The 25,152-nt window shown below is 45.3% G+C and overlaps 1 protein-coding gene across 5 annotated transcripts in view; it reads right to left on the bottom strand.

Moving 5' to 3' along the window:
* ADAMTSL1 (ADAMTS like 1) overlaps window positions 1-25,152 on the bottom strand; it is a 718,478-nt gene that overhangs the window by 249,086 nt on the left and 444,240 nt on the right. For all 5 annotated transcript variants that reach the window (XR_013391089.1, XM_028711677.2, XM_028711679.2 and 2 more), the window contains 5 exons: window positions 24,265-24,393; window positions 18,993-19,172; window positions 14,282-14,416; window positions 7,006-7,206; window positions 4,888-5,068 (listed from right to left, as the gene is read on the bottom strand). Coding sequence is in view for 4 of the 5 variants with exons in the window: in XM_028711677.2 (XP_028567510.2) it covers window positions 4,888-5,068; window positions 7,006-7,206; window positions 14,282-14,416; window positions 18,993-19,172; window positions 24,265-24,393 (826 nt within the window). In the remaining variant the exon portion in view is untranslated. The remainder of the gene's footprint in view (window positions 1-4,887; window positions 5,069-7,005; window positions 7,207-14,281; window positions 14,417-18,992; window positions 19,173-24,264; window positions 24,394-25,152) is intronic.

Below are 25,152 nucleotides of genomic sequence, written 5' to 3'. Positions count from 1 at the left end.
CGACCCTCCGATCGACAAGCCCTAGGCTCTGTGCTTGAGACCACAGGGACACCTGCGTCCCTGGCTTAGTTTGCTGTATCCAGCAGGAGGCACGTGGCTGGCGCCCTGAATAGGAGCACGCCTATTAGGTGTGATGATGATGACACACTGCAACCTTTTGTTGCAGGTAGGGGTGGGGAGAATTTCGGTTTGGTTCGCATTTCAATGTGAACCCACTTAATTCGCCCTCCCTAAAACAACGTGAGAACCGAAACTCAGCCATCTTTCAAAACTCACACTTCTTCGAATTTTGTGATGTGGTTCTCCAACCGAAAAAAAAAATGTAAAGAAGTGCATATATTATGAGTAAAGTGGGCATAAAAATGCATATTTCTGCAAAAATAACGTACAAACACACAAATTAGGGGAAATTGCTTCCAAATGTATAAAAAAGCATATAAAAAGTTTATGTTAGGAGAAATGTGAATTTAAATGGTAGGAATGTTCACCAGGACTTGTCAAGTGACACAGATCTCTGGCAAACTTATCTTAAGACTGTGAAAACGAGCAACTGAAATGTACAGATTCATCCATCTCTATTTCATGCCTAGGATGCATTGCTAATTCTTAAGATTCTATGACACTGGCAGTCCAAGAATACAGTGGTACCTCGCAAGACGAATGCCTCGCAAGACAAAAAACTCGCTAGACGAAAGGTTTTTCCATTTGCGAGTTGCCTCGCAAGACGAATTTCCCTATGGGCTTGCTTCGCAAGACGAAAACATCTCGCGACTTTGTTTCCTTTGTCTAAATAATAATTCGCAAGACGAAAAATTCGCTAGACGACAAAACTTGCGGAACGAATTAATTTCGTCTTGCGGGGCACCACTGTATACATTATAATGTTACTTGAACTGTTTCTTTTTTTCCCTTTGTGGGGTGGTGCTGTGATTTGACAATATAATTTAGGCTGCAGTCCTAACTAGGAAGCAAGGACCATTGAATAAAATGCAAAAATAGAGAGGAATTTAGAAAACCATTAGAAGGGGTTGAGGGAAGTCTTAGGCTGTGATATCCAAAGATTTTCTATGATGTTATGAAGTTGTTATGCTGGAAAATTGGTGCAATTTTTTTTAAAAAAATTATATACAGTATAGGAAGCAAGGAACTTACTTCCAAGTAAACATGAATAGGACTTCTCTTTCTTGTCTTTTAAATTAAATAAAAATGCAAACTCTGCAGCTGTGAATTTGCTTTTATTCTTCTTCTCCTAACCAGGACTCCCCCCACCCCAATCTCCCCCCCCCGAAACCTATTGGGTCCTGCCAAAACAAAGAAAACACACTTCCCCTGCCTTTGTAACGTTGCTCTTTGGAAAGGTCAAATCCATAGGTTTTTCTGCCCCTTGTAAATTTCAGCCCTGCATTTCCAACCTCTTTCTCTTTCCCAACTTATGCACATTTCATCAGTTTCTTGGGAGTCGGGGAAAGCAGCATGGGCGCTGCTGCAGCTTAGGCGAGGGGCGAATGAATGTGCATAAATCATTCCTGCAGAATGTGTTTCGCACCAGCAAGTCAGAATTTTGCTGATATTAATGAGCAAGTTTCATATTTCACACACTCTCCTGGTCCCAGTTGTCCCTTACGGTTCAGCTGGCCATCCTTTGCCTAAAGCAGAGGTGTGTGGGACATTATGGAAAAGTAATTAAAAGGGAGCTATTTCCAAGATGGCCACTCCAAGCTGATCATGAAGATCTTTGCTTTTGTTGTTTCGTTTCTATTGGCAGCTGTGCTGCTCCTGCTATTGTCAGAAAAGATTCTGAGGTCATGAAACACCGGAAACGGCCCCTGATAGACCTTTGCTCGACTACGTCTACGTTGGCCTGGTTTCTCACAACACAGTGAATGGCTTGCGGGGACCACACAAACTTGCAGGTTCTCAGACAGCATCTCGCAACCACTTTGCTCCTCTGCCGTATTTTTCTTCACTTCCACACCATACTGAGCTGAGCAAATGTTTGACTTAGCATTCTGTTGTCCAAACCCAGGCTGGCGGTCGAGCTCTCTTCTTGCTAACCAATGGCTGTAAAAAGGTAAAGGGACCCCTGACCATTAGGCCCAGTCGTGACCGACTCTGGGGTTGTGGCGCTCATCTCGCTTTATTGGCCGAGGGAGCCGACATACAGCTTCCAGGTCATGTGGCCAGCATGACTAAGCCGCTTCTGGCAAACCAGAGCAGCGCATGGAAATGCCGTTTACCTTCCCGCCGGAGCGGTACCTATTCATCTACTTGCACTTTGACGTGCTTCCGAACTGCTAGGTTGGCAGGAGCAGCGACCGAGCAACGGGAGCTCACCCCGTCGCGGGGATTCGAACCACCAACCTTCTGATCGGCAAGTCCTAGGCTCTGTGGTTTAACCCACAGCGCCACCCGTGTTCCCTAACCAATAGCTGTAGCAAAGGAAAAAACTTTGGCTGTACAGCCTGTGGTTAGTGAAGAGGGAGCTGAACCACGTGGCCAAGTTTGGATGGCTCAGCGCAGCATCTGAGTTGAAAAGGCAGAGGAAGAGCAAAAAAGGACAGCAAGCTTCTCTCTGGGAACACTTGGGGAGATAGAGGCACAGGAGAGGTTGGCCACTTGCCTGTCCTGGACAGGGCTGCTCTCCTTCGTAACGAACAGGTGCATAGGTTGGAGGCAGGTCCTGGATCCATCTTTGTCACTTGAGGGTCAAGTAGCCTCATGAGACCAGGGCCCTGCAGGATTTAACTTCCTTCCGCAGGGCCTCTAAGACAGAGCTATTCCGCCTGGCTTTCAACTTGAACTTAGCCTGATCTTTTATTCCCCTTCCTTCCCTCCCCTTCCCCTTTTTATGAAGATTACCCACTCTGGGATGCCACAGCTTATTCTCCTCGCTGGCCCAAATAGGACTAAAATTTAGCCAGCTAGCCCTGGTGATCATCTAATGTTTATTGGGTGGCTTTCCCCCCTAAATTGATTTTTGAATTCTGAATTTATTGTTATTCATGTTTTATACTGTATTTTAAGCTGGTTTTTGTTGCATCAATTAAGTGTTTTAAATTTGTTGTTAGCTGCTCTGAGCCCGGTTTTCTGAACCAGGAAGGGTGGGGTATACATGAAAAATTATTATTATTATTATTATTATTATTATTGGCTAGGAGTGCCTTTCAGTGGCGTGCGGTGATTCTTTTTTTTGTAGGAGAACAGTTAGGGCCATATGCTCCAGCTTGCAAAGGCAATTGGGAGGTCCGATGTTGCGTGTGTGGTGCCCCAACGTCACGTGTTTGAGCATTGCGCCTCCCGCTCTGAGCTGGGCACAAGCTTTCCAAACCTTGGGGAGAAGGCGCCAGGCTTTAATACTCTAATTTACTGAGAACCTTTAGGGGACTAGCCTAAGACTGCACGTCACTGTACAGGGTAGAGATTGATTTGTAGCTAATTTTACGTGTTTACGTTACTTCCCAAACCAGACGTGGGAGCATAGTGGATGCAGAATAAATGGGAGCATGTACACAGCCTACATTTTCTCCAAAAGATGGGTTGAAAAATTTAGTCTCTTCCCAAGCACAAGTCTAGGAATCTTTATGTCTAAGATAACACTGCATAATAACATGGGGAGTGTGGCCTGCAGTTTGGCTCAGTTTATTTATTTAAAACCACTGGTCATAACAAAACAGATCACAGAATACAGTAGTCTCCGAAAGTGCTGAGAATTATTGCTTTCTTTTACTAAGCTGTGCTTTTTACAAGCCGTCTCATAAAAGGAACTATGTGACTGTGAAAGCTGGATTCACCCAATATTTCTCCTGCCTCTTGCATTCATATGGACCTTGTTTCTCTCTGTTTTTTTTACAAGAGTTTCCTCACTTGACTGCCGGCAGGGAACTCTTTATTTAATGCAGGCTACCAATTTTTGTGTGTGTGTGTGTGTGTGTGTGTGTGTGTGTGTGTGTGCTGCTTTATAAGGCTGATTAATATTCTACCTACAGCCTTTTAAATGTGTTTGTGGGATGGGGGAGGGGCATTATTGTTTTGTTTTAAGTATTTACTTGCGTTTTTACCTTGTATTTTCATCCTGAGAACCGCCCTCAGATCTTGTGATGAAAGGTAGTATATAAATCTAAAAAATAACAACCACAACCACCAGGCAGTTTCAATCCTGCGGTGCAATCTGCACTTCAGTAGCATTGGGAATGCGCACAGCACATGTTGAAATCACATGACTAAACACATGATTAAAGCACGTGACTTCTGCCGAAGAATCCTGGGAACTGTAGTTCCCCCCTCACAGAGCTACAATTCCCAACACTCTTAACAAAACCACAGAATTATTAAGCAAAGTCGTGTGGTTTAAAAGTGCATTGACAGTGCTTTCCATGTATGGTGTGGGTCAATGTTTAGTTAGCAAAAAGGTAAAGGACCCCTGGATGGTTAAGTCCAGTCAAAGGTGACTATGGGGTTGCAGCACTCATCTCGCTTTCAGGCTGAGGGAACTGGCGTTTGTCCACAAGCAGCTTTCCGGGTCATGTGGTCAGCAGGACTAAACTGCTTCTGGCACAATGGGACACCGTGACGGAAACCAGAGCGCACAGAAACGCCGTTTACCTTCCTGCCACAGTGGTACCTATTTATCTACTTGGACTGGTGTGCTTTCAAACTGCTAGGTTGGCAGGAGCTGGGACAGAGCAATGGGAGCTCACCCCGTAACAGGGATTCGAACTGCCAAACTTCCGATCAGCAAGCCCAAGGGGCTCAGTGGTTTAGACCACAGCGCCACCCGCGTCCCTCCTTTTGGTCAGCAGCACACTCTTAGCTAGAGAAGGGAACCATCACGACTTTGTAGTGATGCTTTGTAGCACATAATTATACATTTCAGGGGAAAGGCCGAACCTCGAAGGGCAATCTCTTCTGTTACAAGCAACTGGCTGCAGAGCCGGTTTGGGCTTCTCCATGCAGTGGGAGATGTTGACTTGGGCTCTGTCCAGTAAGCATCTCAGCTGGTGATACTGCAGACCCTTGTTACCGCAGGAGGCTGAGCAGGGCGACATCTTATCCACCGACCACCAGTAATCTGCAAGAGCAGCAAAACATCCAGGTGAAAAGTTCTAACAGAGTTAGATCTAATAGAGCTTATTAGTAGGTGTAAAAGCAGCAGACTTCTCAACCCATCTTTTTTTTTTGCATCAATATATTTATATGGTTATAGGTCATGGGTGGGCAAGGTTTTTTTAACCCTCGAGGGCCATGTTGTCTTCTGGGTAAGCTCCTGAGGGCCGCATACCAGTGGTGGGCAAAGTCAGAGGCAGAAGTAGGTGCAGCAACAAATGTAAATTTTATCTTTGTAGAGTAGGTGAGTTTATACATGGTGCACACACTCAACTCACCCTCTGTCCTCCACCCAGACAAGAAAGAGGCATTTTCAGAGTCCATTAATGCACATTCTGTGAAACCCGTGTTCTGTGGTACCCGCAGCAGTTCCTTAGATTTCCAAATGTGATCCCATGTCCAAAAAGGTTGGGGAAACCTGACAGTCATTGCCATTTATTGGAAATGGCTTTTTCCTCCACCACTACAACCCTTTTGATGCAAGTAACCAGAGCCAAATTTAGGTTTGAGGAGGCCCTAAGCTACTGAAGGTAATGGGGCCCTTTCTATGTCCAGCTGTCCTTTGCCAACAACAAATGGTCTCTGTTTTTTGTGTTGAATATATGCTATATGGTGATTTATGGACCTCATTTGCTGTATGTAGGTTTTATTTTGTTTGTTTTTTATCTTATATCTTGGAAATGTACATCCAGTTTTTTTCCTTTAATTTTTTGGGGGGAGCCCCAAAAGAGTGGGGCCCTAAGCTATAGCTTGTTTAGCTTATACGTAAATCTGGCACCGCAAGTAACTATGAAGAGGAACTGTACCATATAGTGCTTGGAGAATGGCGCCATAATTCACTGATCCAAGATGGAAGACAATGGGAAAGGTTGCTGCTAACAATGGTATGCCGAGAATCTGAGATGGGAGTGGCAGCTGGGCAGGCATCTGTCATACTCACAAGTCAACAAGAGGATAGATCCCTCTCGTGTCATGATTCTGCTCGCAATAGTGATTTGCAAGACTACCTCCATAACAGCACTCAAAACATGGGAAGCTCCAAAATCCTTAGGAGCATTTTGGAATACTGTAAACACTGATTTCAAAATGCTAAACTCCCTTGGGTGTGATTGGCATTCCAGACTGAAAACTCAACGCACCTCTGCCAAGAACATAACTGTGGAGGCAGGGCCAGATTTAGGTTTGATGAGGCCCTAAGCTACTGAAGGTAATGGGGCCCTTTCTATGTCCAGCTGTCCTTTGTCAACAACAAATGGTCGCTGTTTTTGTGTTGAATATATGCTATATGGTCATTTATGGACCTCATAGGTATCTCAAGCCATTTGCACACATTGCCCTGCAACCAGTCCATGCAGAATGTTGGCACCCTATATATAGAAAGGAGCAAACCAGGGATATTTTAGGGAGCAGGCTAGCAGGCGGGACCCAAGACTTACGTCATAGGAACCTACACAACACAAAACACTGTTGTCGAAGGCAGGTTTTATTTTATTTGTTTTTTATCTTATATTTTGGAAATGTACATCCAGATTTTTTCTTCCTTTAATTTTTTTTGGGACCCCCAAGAGAGTGGGACGCTAAGCTATAGCTTGTTTAGCTTATACGTAAATCTGGCACTGCGTGGAGGTACTTCAGTAATTCAAAAGTTGCTTTGGTTGGGTATCCTTAACATTACACCGTAGTTTATAAACGTTTGGTATTTGTGAATGCCGGTGAAGTGTGTCCTCTTCTTTGAGCTAACTGACTCCATTGGCAATATTCTGAAATTCATAATCTATTGCCCAGAAACTGACTGCTTCCACATGAAATGTGTATGCTGTTTGTTTGTGTGTTTGTTTAAACAACAACTGTATTACCTATGCCATTACACCAATTCCAAAAATCTAGAGGTGCAGTTTTTACCTTGGACTGTCAGAGAGGTTTTTTGTACGAGCAAGCCTGCCTCGTTCTGAGCCATGCAGCTGATTTCTCCTTGATAATCAAGGCTGATGTTCAGTATCTGAATAATCTCTCCAGACGACAACACATGGTGAGGCATGCTGAGGGGCTGACCAGCATGAAACCAGGTAATGTTAGGAGCAGGATGACCATTCACAGGGCAGCCTAAAAATAATAATAATAAAGGACAGTAACATATCAAATCCCAGCCATCTTGGTCCCCGATAGCAGAGAACCCAAAGATGGTAGCTCCATATTCTTGACAAACATTCATATCTGCATTGTCCTGTTCAATTCAAAATGGCCAGTGACATTCACACAAAGAGCAATAAAGATCATGAAATAGATCCTTTGCAAACCAATACCAAATGGACGCTACCTACAAGAGAATAGCAGTAAGCTCTGAGCTGCTGTCTCCATAAGACTGGCCCCACTCCAGAGGCAGTTTTAGAGTACAGTCATACCTCGGGTTGAAGTTGCTTTAGGTTGAGCATTTTCAGGTTGCGGAAGGTGTTACTTCCGGGTTTTGCTGCTCGCGCATGCGCACATGCTCGAAATGACGCCACGCACATGCGCAGAATCGGCGAATCGCAACCCGAGCACGTGCAGACACGGGCTGCGTTCTGCTCTGGATGCGAACGGGGCTCCGGAATGGATCCCGTTCGCATCCAGAGGTACCACTGTAATGTGATTGGTTTGGCCGCACCGGGCGCAAACACCACAGGGTGTTGCACAGCAACAACGATGCAAAATGGAGCATGAGAGGGCCCCTTGACTGTTAGCGTTGCATAGGGCGCCGCTGAAATTTGAGGGCCCCTGCCCACTCCTGACATCCACCGAGGATGGGGTTAGAATAATAAAGATGGCAAGGCTGGTGAGTCCCTGCAAATCATTACCAGTGGCGGAGGAAGCTGCTCGGGCGCCTGGGGCAGGGCACCCAGTGGCGGGGTGAGCCATCCATAGGGGCAGGGCACACCACAGGGCCTCCAGAGTCTGCCTGCCTTCTCCCACTCAGTTGCCCTATGGCTTGGGTTGGGGGAGGCAGCAGGCGGACCGTTTGAGCAATGCAGAGCCTGTGCGCACCCAAGCCACGGCTTCACTCCCAAGAGAGACGTGTGGCTCGGGCGCACTGCAGGCCCTGCGGTGAGTGCCGCCCGGCATTGTGTCACCCCCCTCAGTGGTGACACCCGGGGCGGTCCATACCCACCTTCTTCCACCCCTGATCATTACAATGGACGCTCGGGTTGCGAACGTGATTCGCATGGGATGCATGTTTGCAACCCGCATCTGCGCAGAAGTAACCCGTTCTGGTATTTCCGGGTTTCGGCAGTCCGCAACCCGAAAAAACGCAACCTGAAGTGGCTGCAACCCGAGGTATCACTGTACTCTTGAATGCGCTTCAGGTTGAGCGCTTTCAGGTTGTGCTCCACGGCGACCTGGAAGTAACGGAACGTGTTACTTCTGGGTTTCGCCGCTCGCGCATGCATGCACAGATGGTCAAAATGACATCACGCCCATGTGCGGAAGCAGTGAATCGCGACCTGCTCAGTCGCGGGTTGCGTTTGCTTCAAGATGCGAACGTGACTCTGGAACAGATCCCGTTTGCATCCTGAGGTACCACTGTACAAGGACCCAAATCAGTGGTTAGTACCAGAAGTGGGCCCTGCCAAGGCCACCAGTTCTGGCACGTCCCCCAATATATTGCATTACATCCAGCCTTCGTTTAGGTATGACACATCTAAACGCCAAGGCAGATCTTATAAAAACATCAGTGCTCTTTGCGGCCTGTTTTCACGAAGCCAGACTCTTTCGCTTGCACCATTTCCCCCCAGCTGATGGCTCTGAAGCGGGGACATGATACTTGCACAGACCACCGTAAGCCTTGGCTCCTATGAAAGGTTCTGTGCACAGCAGACGAGGGCTCTTGCCTCCACAGCGTGCCATGCCTGTAACTTTCGCATTGTGGCTAGCCATGATCTGGCCCCGAGTGACTCCTAGATTTTATGCATGTTGCAGATGGGAACAGAATGTATAAAAGTACACCCGCAGGTTCACAACAACTACACTGAAGGCCAAATTCAGTTTGTCCTCAGCCAATTTCCCCCCCTTTTTTTCATCTCCTACAAAGTTCTGGGTTGCCAAATAAGTCAAGCCTTGTTCTCATCGCTATATATTTAATTTGCATCAGCTATTACTACCTCTTCCAAAACCAATATATAAGATAATGGAAATACCACGAAGTCAACAACGGGAAAATAAATAATTAAAACTCGCCCCCTGTTCTTGCAGCATGTGCAGTGATACATTTTCCTATTTCTCTCTTTCGCTCTCTCGCCCTTTCTGATATCTATGAAAGTAGTAAGTAACATGTATTTCTCGCACCTGTGAGAGGAGCATCAATCACCCTTGACTGGCGAGATATTCTACATATATTCTTTAGCACAAAACATAGTATCTTGCACAGTGAGAATAAAATATAAAAAGATACTGAAGACCGACCTCTCATTCTGTGGACAGGAATATTAATCCCACCTAATGCATCTTATTGCTAGCAACTCTTATTCTGTATTTCCTATCTGTCATACATTTTGACTACTTTTTGCTCAAGACTCATCTAAAATAAAGGGAAGTATGGAAGTAAAACAGCCTTTACATACCCATACCCATACCCGTACCGTCCCAAGAGAAGCATGGGGATATATAAAGGTAAAGGTACCCCTGCCCGTACGGGCCAGTCTTGACAGACTCTAGGGTTGTGCGCTCATCTCACTCTAGAGGCCGGGAGCCAACGCTGTCCGCAGACACTTCCGGGTCACGTGGCCAACGTGACAAGCTGCATCTGGTGAGCCAGAGCAGCACACGGAAATGCCGTTTACCTTCCCGCTGGTAAGCTATTTATCTACTTGCACCTGGGGGTGCTTTCGAACTGCTAGGTTGGCAGGCGCTGGGACCGAACGGCGGGAGCGCACCCCGCCGCGGGGATTCGAACCGCCGACCATGCGATCGGCAAGTCCTTGGCGCTGAGGTTTTACCCACAGCGCCACCTGCGTCCCTTTTGGGGATATATAGACCTTTTAAATATTCCACTGTTAACTCACTTATAGTGGCTTCCCATTCTACCCCCTTTGCAGTGAATAGACTACAAAGTTTGGGAAGTTTAAAAGAAGTTTACTTACAAACTCATTCAAGGTCAGAGTCCTGCGTTTTTCTACACAGCAGCAAGAAAAACTCAGGTAGAAAAACTTAAGTTTACAAAATGTGGCAAAAGTTTCTGAGCAGACGGTCTGAGCTTGAAGCGGTCAAGCTCAGAAGTCCTCTCTGATTGGGTTCATATGGTGGAAGAGAGCAAATAGAAGAAAAAATGTAAAAAAAACCAACAACTTTACTAGCTGTCGGTTACAGGACATAACCTGGTCAAGTCTCACACAACAGCTTACTCTATGGTCTTAACTCCTTCATGCATTTAACTGGAGCTACACATGGTAGCTGTATGAGTCTACATTTCCCACACTGCAAATCTTGGGGGGTGGGGTGGGGTGTCATCCTGACTCTGTTGATTCTACCTTTTTATATATGGCTGTCGCCTTCCTGGCTCCACCAGTGATGACACTTGGTGAACTGAATTGGATTTCAAATAGAGGATGAGGATGTTCTGTGTCCTGAATCAACAGACACTGTGTGTGCACATCATGCATTTAAAGCACACACACACACACCCCAATCCTGGGAACCAAAGTTTGTTAAGGGTGCTGGGAATTGTAGTTTTGTGAGGGGTAAACCACGGTTCTTGTGTGCTTTAAATGTACTCAGCCGAAGAGAGCGGGGCCCTGCAGTCTAGCTTCCCAGAAAGACGCATTCTCTCCCAGGATCCCAAAGTTAGACTTGCAGAGTGCTGGCAGCCAGGCAAAACGAGCTCTGACTTGTGAACTGAACAAATATGATATGGAAGTCACCAGGGGAGAAGACAATAAATATGGAACAGCAGGATTTCCTTTTTACAGTTGACTGTACTTCTCTGGTCATAAAAAGCACACTTTACTAGCAAACTCTGCTGTTATTGTTTCATATCTCCCATGAATAGGGGCTTTTATTGCTTTTTTAAAAACTACTTGTACTGAAAGTCTGGGTCACAGACTGGACGCGAGTCAATTGGTATGGGTAGAGGCTGGTTTTTGCACTGCTCCATAAGGGTCAGATGAAGGGACCACATAACACCGGTTCTGAGAGATCTGCATTGGCTCCCAGTACGTTTCCGAGCACAATTCAAAGTGTTGGTGCTGACCTTTAAAGCCCTAAACGGCCTCAGTCCTGTATACCTGAAGGAGCGTCTCCACCCTCATCGTTCAGCCCAGACACTGAGATCCAGCGCCGAGGGCCTTCTGGCGGTTCCCTCATTGCGAGACATGAGGTTACAGGGGAACCTGTGGAACATCCTCCCTCCCGATGTGAAGGAAATAAGCAGCTATCCTATCTTTAAAAGACATCTGAAGGCAGCCCTGTTTTTAATATTTAACGCTGTACTGTTTTTAACACTTGATTGGGAGCCGCCCAGAGTGGCTGGGGTAACTCAGCCAGATGGGCGGGGTATATTATTATTGTTATTACCTGGGGCCCTCCAACTGCTTCTGGACTTCAGCTCTGAGAATGGGCTGGGGCTGATGGGACTTGGAAGCCAACACTAGGAAGGCCATAGGTTCTACATGCCTACCTTAGGAGCAGGTTCACGGTCTGTGGAACCATTAGATCCCAGTTGTGCCTAAGAATGCCTAAGGGACTTCTGTGGCACAGAGCATCATTCACTCCCCCCATCATCCCTAACCACTGGACCTGCTGGCTACAGCTGGCAAGAGATGGAGTCTAACAATATCTGGAGGACCACAGGTTCCCCATCCCTGGTTTAGTGGCAAACCCCTTACCCAATTTTTTGGAGGGTTCGGAACCCTCCGAACTTGAAGCATGGGAAGTCCTATTAATTTTTTTAAATAATTTGGCAGAATATTTGGATTATTTGATATGTATATGTATATTTTGGAATATTTATTGTGATTTGATTGGATTGTTAAAGTGGAAAATTTAATAAAAATGAATTTTAAAAAACCAATTTTTGAGGGGAGATGGAGCAGCAGGTCGCTTAAAAAAAAAAAGTGCTGATGTTAATCTTTAAAGCCCTAAAAGGCAGAAAACAATGCTTTGATGTACAGTCGTACCTTGGTGTTCGAACAGCTTAGTTCGCGAACATTTTAGCTCCTGAACGCTGCAAACCAGGAAGTGAGTGTTCCGGTTTGCGAACTGTTTTTGGAAGCCGAACGTCCGACGCAGCTTCCGATTGGTTTCAGGAGCTTCTTGCAGCCAACCAGAAGCCACGCTTTGGTCTCCGAACGTTTTGGAAGTTGAATGGACTTCTGGAACAGATTCCATTCAAGAACCAAGGTACCACTGTACAGTCAAACCTCGGGTTACAGACGCTTCAGGCTGTGTTTTTTGGGATAACGGACTGCCAAAACCCGGAAGTACTGGAACGGATTACTTCCGGGTTTCGGCGGTTGCGCATGCGCAGGAGTGCAAAATTGTGTTTTGCACATGCGCAGAAGTGCCAAATCGCAACCCGCGCGTGCACAGGTGTGCCACTGCGGGTTGCAGATGCTGCAGGTTGCGAACGTGCACCCCGCACGGATCACGTTCACAACCCGAGCTTCCACTGTACGTATAGGTTTTCTAACATAAGTTGCTAATGATTCTGTTCTGATCTGACTGCCTCACCAAGTTCAGGGGAAGAGGAGAGATATAACTGGGCACCACTTGCATATTGGTGGCAACAACAGGCTCCCCCAGATCCTTTTGTGACCTGAACTGCCTGCCTCTCTTTTTCAGTCATTTGGCAGCTCAATGCAACTGCTGCCGTCATGTCTAGCACTTGACTTAGCTGTCACGCCTCTCATATATGCACAAAAACAAAACAAAAATTGTATTTCCAGTGCAATGATAAAAAGAGCATCGAAACCCCCACCGCTCCGAAATCTTCCTTTTAACTTCTTGGAAAGGTCCGCAGCCTTAAATATAAACACTTAACATTGTACATTCATTTTTTTTTCAAATAAAAGATCAACATACTTTTGAAAACCTTAAATGGGTCACTAATAAAAATATGTGAAAACTGATGCTTTTCAAAATGGTTGAGGCAACTGTTTATAGGTCCCTGGTAACGTATTAGAAAACAGAATACTAAATGCAGGAACTGGCATGCATGGCATTGATATCTTTATCTATATAAAATTATTCTAACAGTCCTAAGTGGTGGCTGCCATGGGTAGATTTACTGTCTTTGATTTAAGTTTCCAAATATTTCAAGTATTACTTATACCCCTGTTTCTCTTAAAACCTGGGAACTTGAAGCTTCATTCCAAACCCAGCAGCATCTCTGTTGCTGCATTATAAACGTTATCAAATATTCTTATACAGATTGCACACACACACACACACACACACACACACACACACACACGAAATCACTGCACATCAGGAAGATTGGATTTCTGCTGATTCTTAGAAATAAATAGGACGTGTGGGGTTGGAAACACCAGGGATGCTTGTCAAATGTTTCCACTTTTCTCTGTGTAACAAGAATGGGTAGCCCTGAAGGAGCGTAGGTATCAAATTCCTATTTTGGCATTCTCGCAGCTCAAGCCTACAGATGTCTACTCAAATGTAAACCTACCAAGTTTAATGGGGGCTTGTTCTCAGGTAAGTGGGTAAAGGATTGAAGCCTAAAAGTAAGAAAAAAACAACAACCCCCAAACACCTATCTCAACCACCATTCTTTGCGGCTTCTGTATTTGACAGGTAATTAATCTACAGTTGCCATTTGCAATAACCCTCCAGAAATACGCAAGCATGAGCCATGTAAGCAGATTATTTTCCATCTGTACAAAGAGAAGCTAGCATAGACCAACATTTCAAATTCCTTGGTCTATGGGATATTCATACAGAATTCCCAGTACACCAGGGAGCAGATTCGCAACTGAATCTCCCACCTCCCACTGAAAAAAGAGGGGAAAAACCCTACAAAAAGTTAAAAGTGACTACGTGTGTTTGGAATTAAATTTTGGAGCAGCAGTATGGGTTGAGGGGCAGTTCTTTGGAATGAAGTCACTCTCCCACAACCCAAAGTTTCCATGAGCCCTGCTGGGAAGGGAGAGGGGAAAAAAGTTGAACGTGGTAAATTCTAAACACCTGAACTTACCAATCAGCACGGAACTCCCTGGGCTGAGAACTTTTCTCGTTCCTGAAGGAGATGTTATCACAGAAGGAACGCCTGGTCCTGTGATGGATAACGCGGCTGCCATGTCTTCCAAACGATGAGGGAATTGTGGCGGGTCTGGGAACACATTGAAAAGCCTAAGATACGACAAGGAAGCCTCTTAACCAAGACAGTTAATTCCTGACGTTCTTTAGTACCGCTCATGGTATTGTTTGCCACACTGAAATGTGAACTTTCTCAGATGGGACTTATATCTATTTTATGAATGGGGGAATAACGAGGGCAAAACATTAACGAGACAACAGGCCTAATGAGTGACATCATGAACAGAACCATTTTCAACGTCGGGAAGTGGAATCCTAACAAATACAGTGGGATACCTCAATAGCCAGCAGATGGACAAAACTAAGCTAGGATACACAGGTGAGTCTATGGCCCATAATTAATCTGTGGAACTCAGTGTTGCAGGATATGTTTGATGGTCACAAGAAAAACTTTTTAAAAAATCAAATCAAATTCACAGAAAACTGGTTTAGTATGGGATTCTAGTCAAACATAATAGTAGTAGTAGTAGTAGTAGTAGTAATATTGATTGATTGATTGATTGATTGACTGATTGATTGATTATACCCCACCCATCTGACTGGGTTGCCCCAGCCACTTTGGGTGGCTTCCAACATATATAAAAACATAATAAAACATTAAACATTTTAAAAAAGCTTCCCTATACAGGGCTGCCTTCAGATGTCTTCTAAAGGTTATATAGTTGCTCATCTTCATGACAACTGATGGGAGTGGGGTCCACAGGGTGGGTGCCACTACAGAGAAGGCCCTCTGCCTGTAGCTTTACTTCTTAATAATAATATTATACTAGTGATGGTCTATCTCTGACTATTAGATGTGGGATAATAAAAACAGAAGGGGTACCATTATTTACCTGATCATGATTCTCCTGAGGATATCTCTCAGTAGAAAGAATCCTAAGCTTCATGGATTTGTCTGCCCAGCATAAACATGTCTAAGTCACCCTGGCAACACGGAGTTTTCCAGATGACTTCAGGGGTTGACGAATCTCTTAATTCAGAAACTTTCCCATTCAGAGCTTTTTAAAAATTATAATCAGTCCCCTTAAGTTGATTAAAGGCATACTCATCATTCAATGATTTCTGCCTCAGGTTATTATTTGCCTGCACAAAGGGGCCACTCGGATTGTGTTGCGTGTCATCAGTTCAGGCACAACATTTTTCAGTGGAGTCAGTTCACACATCCAAGTGCACCAAGTATAACTAATACAGTGGTACCTTGGTTCTCAAACGCCTTGATAAACAACTTGGAACCCAAACACTGCAAACCTGGAAGTAAGCGTTCTGGTTGCGAATTTATTTTGGAAGCTGAATGTGCTCCATTTTGAGTGTTACGCTGAGCTCTGTCTGTTTTTGCTATTTATTTTGCATTTTTGTTTTTGCGACTTTTTTGTTTTGTTTTTGTGACTGCGTGGAACCCAGTTCAGCTACTGATGGATTGATTGTGTGATTGCAGTACATCGTTTATTGCTTTCATTTTATGGATCAATGGTCTCATTAGATAGTAAAATTCATGTTAAATTGCCGTTTTTGGGGTTGTTTTTAAAAGTCTGGAATGGATCGATCCATTTTGCATTACTTCCTATGGGAAAGCGCGCCTTGGTTTTGGAACGCTTTGGTTTTGGAACAGACTTCTATAACAGATTAAGTTTGAGAACCAAGGCACCACTGTACATGCAATGTGTGAACCAGCCTTTGCACAAACAACAGGGTTTGAGAAGTCTCTGTTTCTAAAGGTGACGCCAGAGACAGAAGGGGAATTTCTGAGCTCGGTCTGCATGCTCTGCCCTGGAAGCTTGGGTCAGCCGGGGTTTAAAAACAAGCAAAGCATCGAGTCCTGAAAAATGAGGTCTGCCATGGGTACTTTCGTATGAGTTGGGAAGCATCAATTCGCCCAGGCCTCTCTAGAATGTGCACACTCCATTAGCAAATCTACAGTAGCATTTGCTCAACCTAGCCTATCTTTCAGCTCTCAAGCAGCAGGGAGTAAAAATGGCACAAACGTGTTATTAGGAAGGAAAATCCATCAGCAAGCGCCATAAATCAGCCCTAGGAACACATTTCCACTCATGCTTTGGGCCTGACCATGTCATTCCAAATCACCCAGCTAGACTCAAACTGCCTGCTATCGTGAAACACAAGACAAAGTAAACTTCACCCTTCGGTGAACTGAGTCCCTGTTTTGTGTGTGCTTTTTAAAATACAGGGCCGAGTTTGGTTTTTGCATCTGTCAGTGAGGTGTGAAATTGGTCCGTGTCACTTTGTGATTTACCACAGGGCTTGCTTCTCCAGTAAGGAGACCGTGATAGAGAAGCAGGAGGAATATATTGCCTTCATTTAGGGAAGCCTGTTCTTGGAGAAGGGCCCGTTTCTGTCCTCGGCACGAAAAGCTGGTGTACTATTAAATTCTCAAGTATCAGCTCAGTGGAAGTGAGTTCAGGAGTGCCATTTCAGACTCAGTAAGGAGGCAAATATATTTCACTAGAGGTTGGTATTGGGTGTATCCTGGGGAAATTCTTACCCCAATTAAAAGGCCCACTGTTTGATGCATTAAATAGGCAGGGAAAGCAGTGCCTTTAAGGGCATTTGCCGACATTTCTCTTTTAACAATATAGCAATAGCTGTCATTTAACCAAAGCAAGCTTACCAAGTCAGTCACCTTTCATTTTTAAGCGAAGAAATTTGTAACACTGGCATACATATCTAATACACAAGGCATTTTAGCTATGATGACTGCAGCCACCTAATGCGCACACAGGCCACAAGTCAAAGGTCCTCCTGAGGAGAAATCACATGTGGTCTGAAGCGCAAGAAAGGGAGGGTGCTGGTCCCTTTCAGGCCTGGCTCTACTGTTAGGCAGAGTGCAATGGCCACCTCAGGCCTCAGGCGGCAGATGTCGGAGGGCAGGAGGCGGTGGTGAGGTGTTGCAAAAGAGAGAGAGAGAGATGTGTGTGCACCACAGAGAGATGGACAAATCTGTCAATATTGGCTTCTCTCAGTTTGTAATTTCAAAAAAGTATTTAATTCAGTTCTCCGCATTTCCACATTTGTTTCCTTTTTTTAAAAAAAGAGAATCTTGAATATTCACCAGCGTTTTAGTTTGGCTTTCTCCTAATATACACAATTTTGAAAGAAATTTAGCTTATTTCAAGGCAACATTCCCTGATGCAATGCATTTTTGTAGCTCATTTGCACCAATATATGCATCTTCGTCTACACCTTACCCTAGTTTATGTACTATTGTACACATGACTTGGGTGGAGAGCTGCATTGCAAAATTCAGAGGAGTGCAAATTTTGAAGGTATCGTTTTGGAGAAAGCAGATTAGACAGGTTTGCCTTTAAATGTGAACCGAACTGAATTTCTCCACCCATCTCTAGGGTCACACGGCGTATTCTGCACTTCCTAAGTGAGGATGCTGGCCTCCGACTCGCTTAGGATTCAATTACCAGCCTGTCTGGCTTTGATACATGGAATTGTGGTGTGTCCTTTCATACCCCCCAATTGTGGTGTGTCCTTACATACCTGTAAATATGGGACTGTCTCTGGAAAACAGGGGCACTTGTAAGATCTGTCCTTCACGTCAGGCAGCAAAAAGTATTAGTTAAGCCCTGTGACCAGTGGCACTTAAGTGCTCAACACCTTTAGAAACTCGCTGTGTTTTATGTTTCACATATAACATTAGACCAGTGCTGCTCTCCACCTCAGTACTTCCTATGAGAAAGGGCTGCAACAATATTCCAAAGACCTTATTTACAACATGAATCCAACCTATCACCAAGTAGTTATTTCACAATTGCACAGCTAACGCTAAATTTTGAGACTGCTTCTGTGTGCTGTCTAGCTTCTGGAAGTCAAAACCTCGGACAGTTCCTCTCTCGTAACCCTACTGAGGTCCAAACTACACGAGATGTTAAATACGTGTCTGCCTCTGTTTGCATTGTGAGGGAATTCCCCATTAATACTACGCATATATTGCATTCCCCTCTCTATGCCTGTCCGCTTCCTGTTCTTATGCCCCCAATGTCAGCTGACACCATCTGCCTATTTAAAACACTTGTTCTTCCAAAGAAACTACTCTACTCTGAGCTTAAAAATGCTGGTGGTCAGCAAAAGAGGTTCAAAGACTGACTCAAGGCAAATCTTTAAAAATATAGTATAAACACCAATAACTGGGAAACACTGGCCTGCGAGCGCTCCAGTTGGAGAACAGCCTTTACCAAAGGTGTCATGGACTTTGAAGACACTCAAACTCAGGATGCAAGGGAGAAACGTGCTAAGAGGAAGGCACTCTTGGCAAATCCACACAGTGATCAACTCCCGCCCGGAAACCTATGTCCCCACTGTGGAAGGATGTGTGGATCCAGAATTGGCCTCCACAGACACTTACGGACTCGTTTTTAAAACCATGTTTATGGAAGACAATCTTACTCGGCTATGAGGGATCGCCAAAGAAGAGAAGAAGAAGACTTTGAATATTGTGACTGGTTTGGCCCTGCACCCCTCACTTTTATATTACGGCAATACTGGTTTTTCTCTCTGAAGTACATGTGAAGAAACCTTGGCAAGAAATGTTAGCTCTTTAAACGACAGTGTAAATTTAAGCTTACCCAGAACAAGAAGCTGAGTGCTTTCGGTAATCTGCCCACGAATGTTGGCTGCCCTGCAGGAGTATAAGCCTTGATCCGAGAGAGAAACATTTTCAATCTGCAGTGACCCATCCTGCAGGTAATGACCAGGGGCCAGCTTGATTTTATTCCTGAACCAGGTGAGTTCTGCTTCAGGCACACCTGTTAAGAGAATATATTAAAATATCCTGAGAGAGAGAATCTGCATTCTGTACACTCTGCAAAGGTGTAGTTGAGAAAAGCTGATGTTACATATGTTGGTTCTTTTTTATATTTTTTTTGCCAAAATCCCAGTCTATCTCACACACATTAACTTGTTCTGAGAAGAATAAAAGTCATTCATTCATTCAATGTACACATTATACTTCAGTGATCAGGATCACAGCACAGTTCACAATGTATTTAAAAGAAGGTTAAATACAAATCAGTAAAATAAAATATGCGAAAACACGCAAATTAAAACCCAGAGTTTAAAGCAGGCTTCCTCAACCTCAGCCCTCCAGATGTTATTGGCCTACAACTCCCATGATCCCTAGCTAGCAGGACCAGTGGTCAGGGATGATGGGATTTGTAGTCTCAAAACATCTGGAGGGCCTAGGTTGAGGAAGCCTAGTTTAAAGTTATCATATCCAAGCAGCAATTGCCAGTACAAACACCCCAAAGTCTAAGTGAATAAATCTTAGTAAGTCTTAAGTTGTCTATGAAAATTCATCAACAAGGTGGGTGCACCTCTAATGGAAGTGAGTTCCACAGACGGGGTATCAGTACAGGTAAGATATTCAGTACTTTGAAAGGCTACACCAGTATCTTGAATTGGGCCCAGTAGTGCAAAGGCAATTCCTTCAGAATGAGTGTAATATGATTCTAGTTTGAGGCACTGCTCTCAGTACTCTTGCAGCCACAATCTGCACCAGCAGCACCTTATTTTATATTTCTTGCTATTTCAATTTGTATGCCCTCTTTCCCACATACGTGTGTCCAACATGGCTCACAACATGGCGGCAAGAAAGAAGAATACATGATTACAGTAACAGTCTAAATCAGGCACCCCCAAACTCGGCCCTCCAGATGTTTTGGGACTACAATTCCCATCATCCCTGACCACTCATCCTGTTGGCTAGGGATGATGGGAGTTGTAGTCCCAAAACATCTGGAGGGCCAATTTTGGGGATGCCTGGTCTGAATCCTAAATCATTTCAAAACATGGCTATCCAAATAAATAATTCATTTCAATAATACGGACATAACAACATCTTGATTTTTAATCATTAAAATATATCCATTGATATCAGTTGGTTAAACTGACTGTCTTCAAGGCTTGCCCCCATGTCCCCATTGCAGTAATCCAGACTAATTACTATGTGGACATAATGACATTGGAAACTCCCTTATTCTGTCGGACCATGGTCTTTCTACATTGACTCCGGGCTTTCAGACAAGCCCTACCAGGAGTTGCTAGGGATTCAACATTCTGCAAATCTTGGGAGTATCTCCAAACATACAGAGATCTCCTGCTTGATTCTCCATGAAGCCATTTTGCATATAAAGTCATTGGCGCCGCCACCCCAAGTTCAATATTAGAAGGAGTGATAATGTAATGGAGAGACGGAATCAAGAGCACATTTGCAGCATCTTCTCCAAACACAGACAGAGCTCAGAGCTCAGGCAGGCGTGGACAATTATCCGATACTTCAGTCTAATGCTACCCTAGCCAGGTACACCCTGTTCTGTTATAGACACTTCTAATCTCAATCTCAACGGCTGTACAAGTTTCAGGTGGTGGACGAAAACCAAATCGCCACATCCACATTTCTTTTCTGGAGCTGGCGTGCTGCCTGGGCTCACGTGAAACCAAATCCTAAAATCATGATTCTGATCCATGGTTCTGCAAAACAACAAAGGGGAATTTTATTTGGATAAAAGTAAGGGCTTAAGGATTTGGAGGCAAAGTGTTTCTGCTGCAATCTGCAGCTGCGTTCAAAACAGAACGGAATATAGCTCAGTGCTTCTATAACTTTGATCACCTGCACAAAAGAGTTACCCGCTGCTGCCTTCAAGGTGAACAGAGAAGAATCGAAACCAAATGTCCCACCTGCATGGAGTAAATGTCATGGGAAAGCAGGGAGAGAGAGAGAGAGAGAGAGAAAGAAGAAACAGCAGTGAGCAGCCCCTAAGCTTTCCTATCCTTCTTACGTGAGCCTTATTCCAAAGAAAAAGGCAATGAAACCGAGAACATGGCGATCTGGCAAAAACTTCAAGATGTGCAATTTAGGACACAGGTGCAGAGGGGCCGACCGAGTCGCTATTCAATCGCAGCAGCAGTAGGGGGAGCAAGAGCATTTCCCGAATCTAAGTTTTGTGTTTTCTTTTGCTGCATTATGCATCTGTCACCTGCAGTGCTTGATGGAAATAAGGCTTAGAAAAGGAAGAAGACATTAAAGAGAGAGAGAAACATTAATAAGAAGCCATGAAATCTTCAGAGTGAGAAGATTAAGGGCCATGTAGCCAACTGGAATGGGACACAGGTGGCGCTGTGGGTTAAACCACAGAGTCTAGGACTTGCCGATCAGAAGGTCGGCGGTTCGAATCCCCGCGACAGGGTGAGCTCCCGTTGCTTTGTCCCAGCTCCTGCCAACCTATCAGTTCAAGAGCACGTCAAAGTGCAAGTAGATAAATAGGCACCGCTCCGGCGGGAAGGTAAACGGCGTTTCCGTGCGCTCCTCTGGTTCGCCAGAAGCGGCTTAGTCATGCTGGCCACATGACCGGCCAATAAAGCGAGATAAGCGCCGCAACCCCAGAGTCGGCCACGACTGGACCTAATGGTCAGGGGTCCCTTTACTTTACTAGCCAACTGGAAGAGGGAGTATATTCAAAATGGCACAGGTGGAAGTAATTTTTTAAAAAAAATTCAAGGACTATCCTTCAATGGGCTGTATTATTCATCAAGTAGAAAAATATCATTTCCTAAGCATTGTTCCGCCACACCATTATTTGCTAGACTTTTAGCTCTTTTTTTCCTTTTGGGAGCTCAGAGCAGCTTCCACTGGGCTGCCCATCAGGCCCCCATCTGAGGCAGTGCCCAGGGCCAGACCTCCATGCAGTGTGATCCTAGCCATGTCTCCTCGGAAGTAGGCCCACTGACATCACTGCACATTCTCACCATCTGTGCATAAGTTTATTCTTCTAGCCAATAGCCATGACAAATATGAGGGAACTGTTAGACCAGGGACGAGGAAACTTTTTTCTCTCTTGAAGGTCGCATTCCCACATGAGTAATCTGCTAGGGGTCACCTGCAGGTGATGAGCTTAGCCAGAGCCAAAAGTGGGCAGAGTACTCCTTTGCTCACTCTCTCTATAATTTAGTTACACGAATTAATTAAATAACTTACTTAACAAGGTAAACAGAGGACAGCAAGACCATATAACACCGGTCTTGGAAGACCTAAATTGGCTCCCAGTATGTTTCCGAGCACAATTCAAAGTGTTAGTGCTGACCTTGAAAGCCCCAGATGGCATGGTATACCTGAAGGAGCGTCTCCACCCCCATTGTTCAACCCAAACACTGAGGTCCAGCTACGAGGGCCTTCTGGTGGTTCCCTCACTGTGAGAAGTGAGGTTACAGGGAACCAGGCAGAGGGCCTTTTCGGTAGTGGCGCCCACCCTGTGGAACACCCTCCCATTAGATGTTAAAGAAACAAACAACTATCTGACCTTTAGAAGACATCTGAAGGCAGCCCTGGTTAGGGAGGTTTTTAATGTTTGATGTTTTATTCTGTTTTTAATCTGTTCGGAGCCGCCCAGAGTGGCTGGGGAAACCCATCCAAATAGGTGGGGTATAAATAAATTATTATTATTATTATTATTATTATTATTATTATTATTATTATTAGACACTGAACTGCAGCAGAATGGAAACAGCACCAATTATGACAAATATAGGTTGGAATGTAAACTTCTGCTTTCTTTAATTCCTACTTGCTACCCACATGAAATGAGGCCAATGGCTACGTGTGGCCTTGAGTCCACATGACTCTGGACTAAATGATCCTTTCCAGCTATATGATTCTTAGTGGTCTGAGCTGTTCCTTTCCTTACTGGTGATATTCTGGACACTGTTCCTATTAATCTATTGGCTGTTTCAAGTCCACACCTGTCCTAGGCCAGCCAGTCCATTCGATTACAGCAGTGTTTCCCAAACTTGTCTTTCAGACTACAATTCCCAACAACCTTGACCACTGGTCTTGCCAGCTAGGGATGATGGGAGTTGTAGTCCAAAACAGCAGGAGACCCCAAGTTTGGGAAACACTGGATTACAGTAATTAACTGCAGCATGTCCAGCCCAGCACTTAGATTTCTTTCTCCTTCTTAATCCAAAAGGCTCTCCTATCATGTTGTAGCTAGGCTTGAGCACTATGAGGCGGCTACTGAGTACGACTTAAGCCCCATCTGCCCTTCCCTGCCGCCCAAGAGGATAATCAAGCGTCCTGGTTATTTTCTTCCACTCATTGACTTGCCAATTATTCTCCTTTACTCATGAATGGGAATGGATGTTGTTCGCACTTGTTGTTTGTTATCCAATTAATCTACACGCACTGGCTGCGTTCCAGCGAGTAAGTACCGCAAGAGCAGCCAAGAATTTCAGACTGCTGGCGACATAACCACAGTGCTTGTGGTTCTTTGCCATCCGTCCTTAGCCATGGGATTTGACTGCACACACGGCTCTCTGGATTGCAGCAGCTGTGCACTACATCACTCCTTCTAATGCCGAACTCAGTCCCAGCACGATGACAGCTTTGCAGCCAAACAGAGCCACTGAGCAACAAGGCAATACCTGTACGTTTGGGGGAATCTCACAGTTTGGAGAAGTATAAACAAAACCTTTATTAAAAGGGAGTGAGAGAGAGATACCCACCTTTAAGCGACAGCCCACATCCCCTGCAAAACAGAAAGTTGCATGGAAGGAAGGAGAATGGGGAAGAATGAGGAATGGTAAATACACACATATAACCCAGTTCTTGACCACCTCATTCTGTTAAGCTCAGATGACCAGATAGGAGAAACGGATGAAGCTGGAAGGACAAGAAAATAAGATGAGGGGAAAAGGCTAAAAAGCAGGTGGGAGATGGAGGGGCTGAGAGTGGGAGAGGTGAAGGAAGCAGGAGGGATAACTGGAGCAGATATGAGAAACAGTGGAGGGGTGGGGCAGAGCAGAGGAGCCAGAGGAGGGAGGACACAGAGAGCAGAAACCTCTCACCTGCAACCTGGCAGTTGATGGTCACGTTTGCACCCAGGATGGTTTTCACGGTGCTCCCAATATCAACAGTGACAGCAGGCAACTCCTTGTTGACCAGTGTAGCTCTTGATGTCTTTATTAATGGCTTCCCTGTAAGCAGAAGGGATTGCGGATTATTAAATAGATAAGGGAAGAAGCAAGAAAATAGTGCAAGGAATTGGCACAGTCTGTATTTTGTCTCCTGGCTGTCACTGACAGCTCTCGATTAGGACTCCCATTTCCTTCTTCCCCCGTCCTGCAAAATTTAGTATGATGCTAAAGCTGTGGTCTAAGCCACTGAGCCTAGGGCTTGCCGATCGGAAGGTTGGCGGTTCGAATCCCTGTGACGGGGTGAGCTCCCGTTGCTCGGTCCCTGCTCCTGCCAACCTAGCAGTTCGAAAGCACGTCAAAGTGCAAGTAGATAAATACCGTATTTTTCGCCCCATAGGACGCACCTTTTCCCCTCCAAAAATGAAGGGGAAATGTGTGTGCGTCCTATGGGGTGAATGCAGGCTTTCGCTGAAGCCTGGAGAGCGAGAGGGGTCGGTGCGCACCAACCCCTCTTGCTCTCCAGGCTTCGCACAGATCTCCGCAAGCCGTGGGAGCCTGCGCTGGGCTCTCACGGCTTGCGGAGAGTTGCCTGCATGCCGAAGGCTGGGTGCGCTGAGCTCAGCGCGCCCAGGTTTAGCGTAGCTCTCCGCAAGGCGCGGGAGCCTGGCGCTGGGCTCCCACGGCTTGCAGAGAGTTGCCTGCATGCCGAAGGCTGGGTGCGCTGAGCTCAGCGCGCCCAGACTTCGCACAGCTCTCCACAAGGCGCGGGAGCCCTGTGCTGGGCTCTCACGGCTTGCAGAGAGTTGCCTGTTCTGGGGG

Source organism: Podarcis muralis, chromosome 17, assembly GCF_964188315.1.
Source record: "Podarcis muralis chromosome 17, rPodMur119.hap1.1, whole genome shotgun sequence".
In the NCBI taxonomy this organism is placed as follows: domain Eukaryota; kingdom Metazoa; phylum Chordata; class Lepidosauria; order Squamata; family Lacertidae; genus Podarcis; species Podarcis muralis.
The sequence above is the reverse complement of the archived record's forward strand: the minus strand, read 5'-3'. Positions and strand labels throughout refer to the sequence as shown.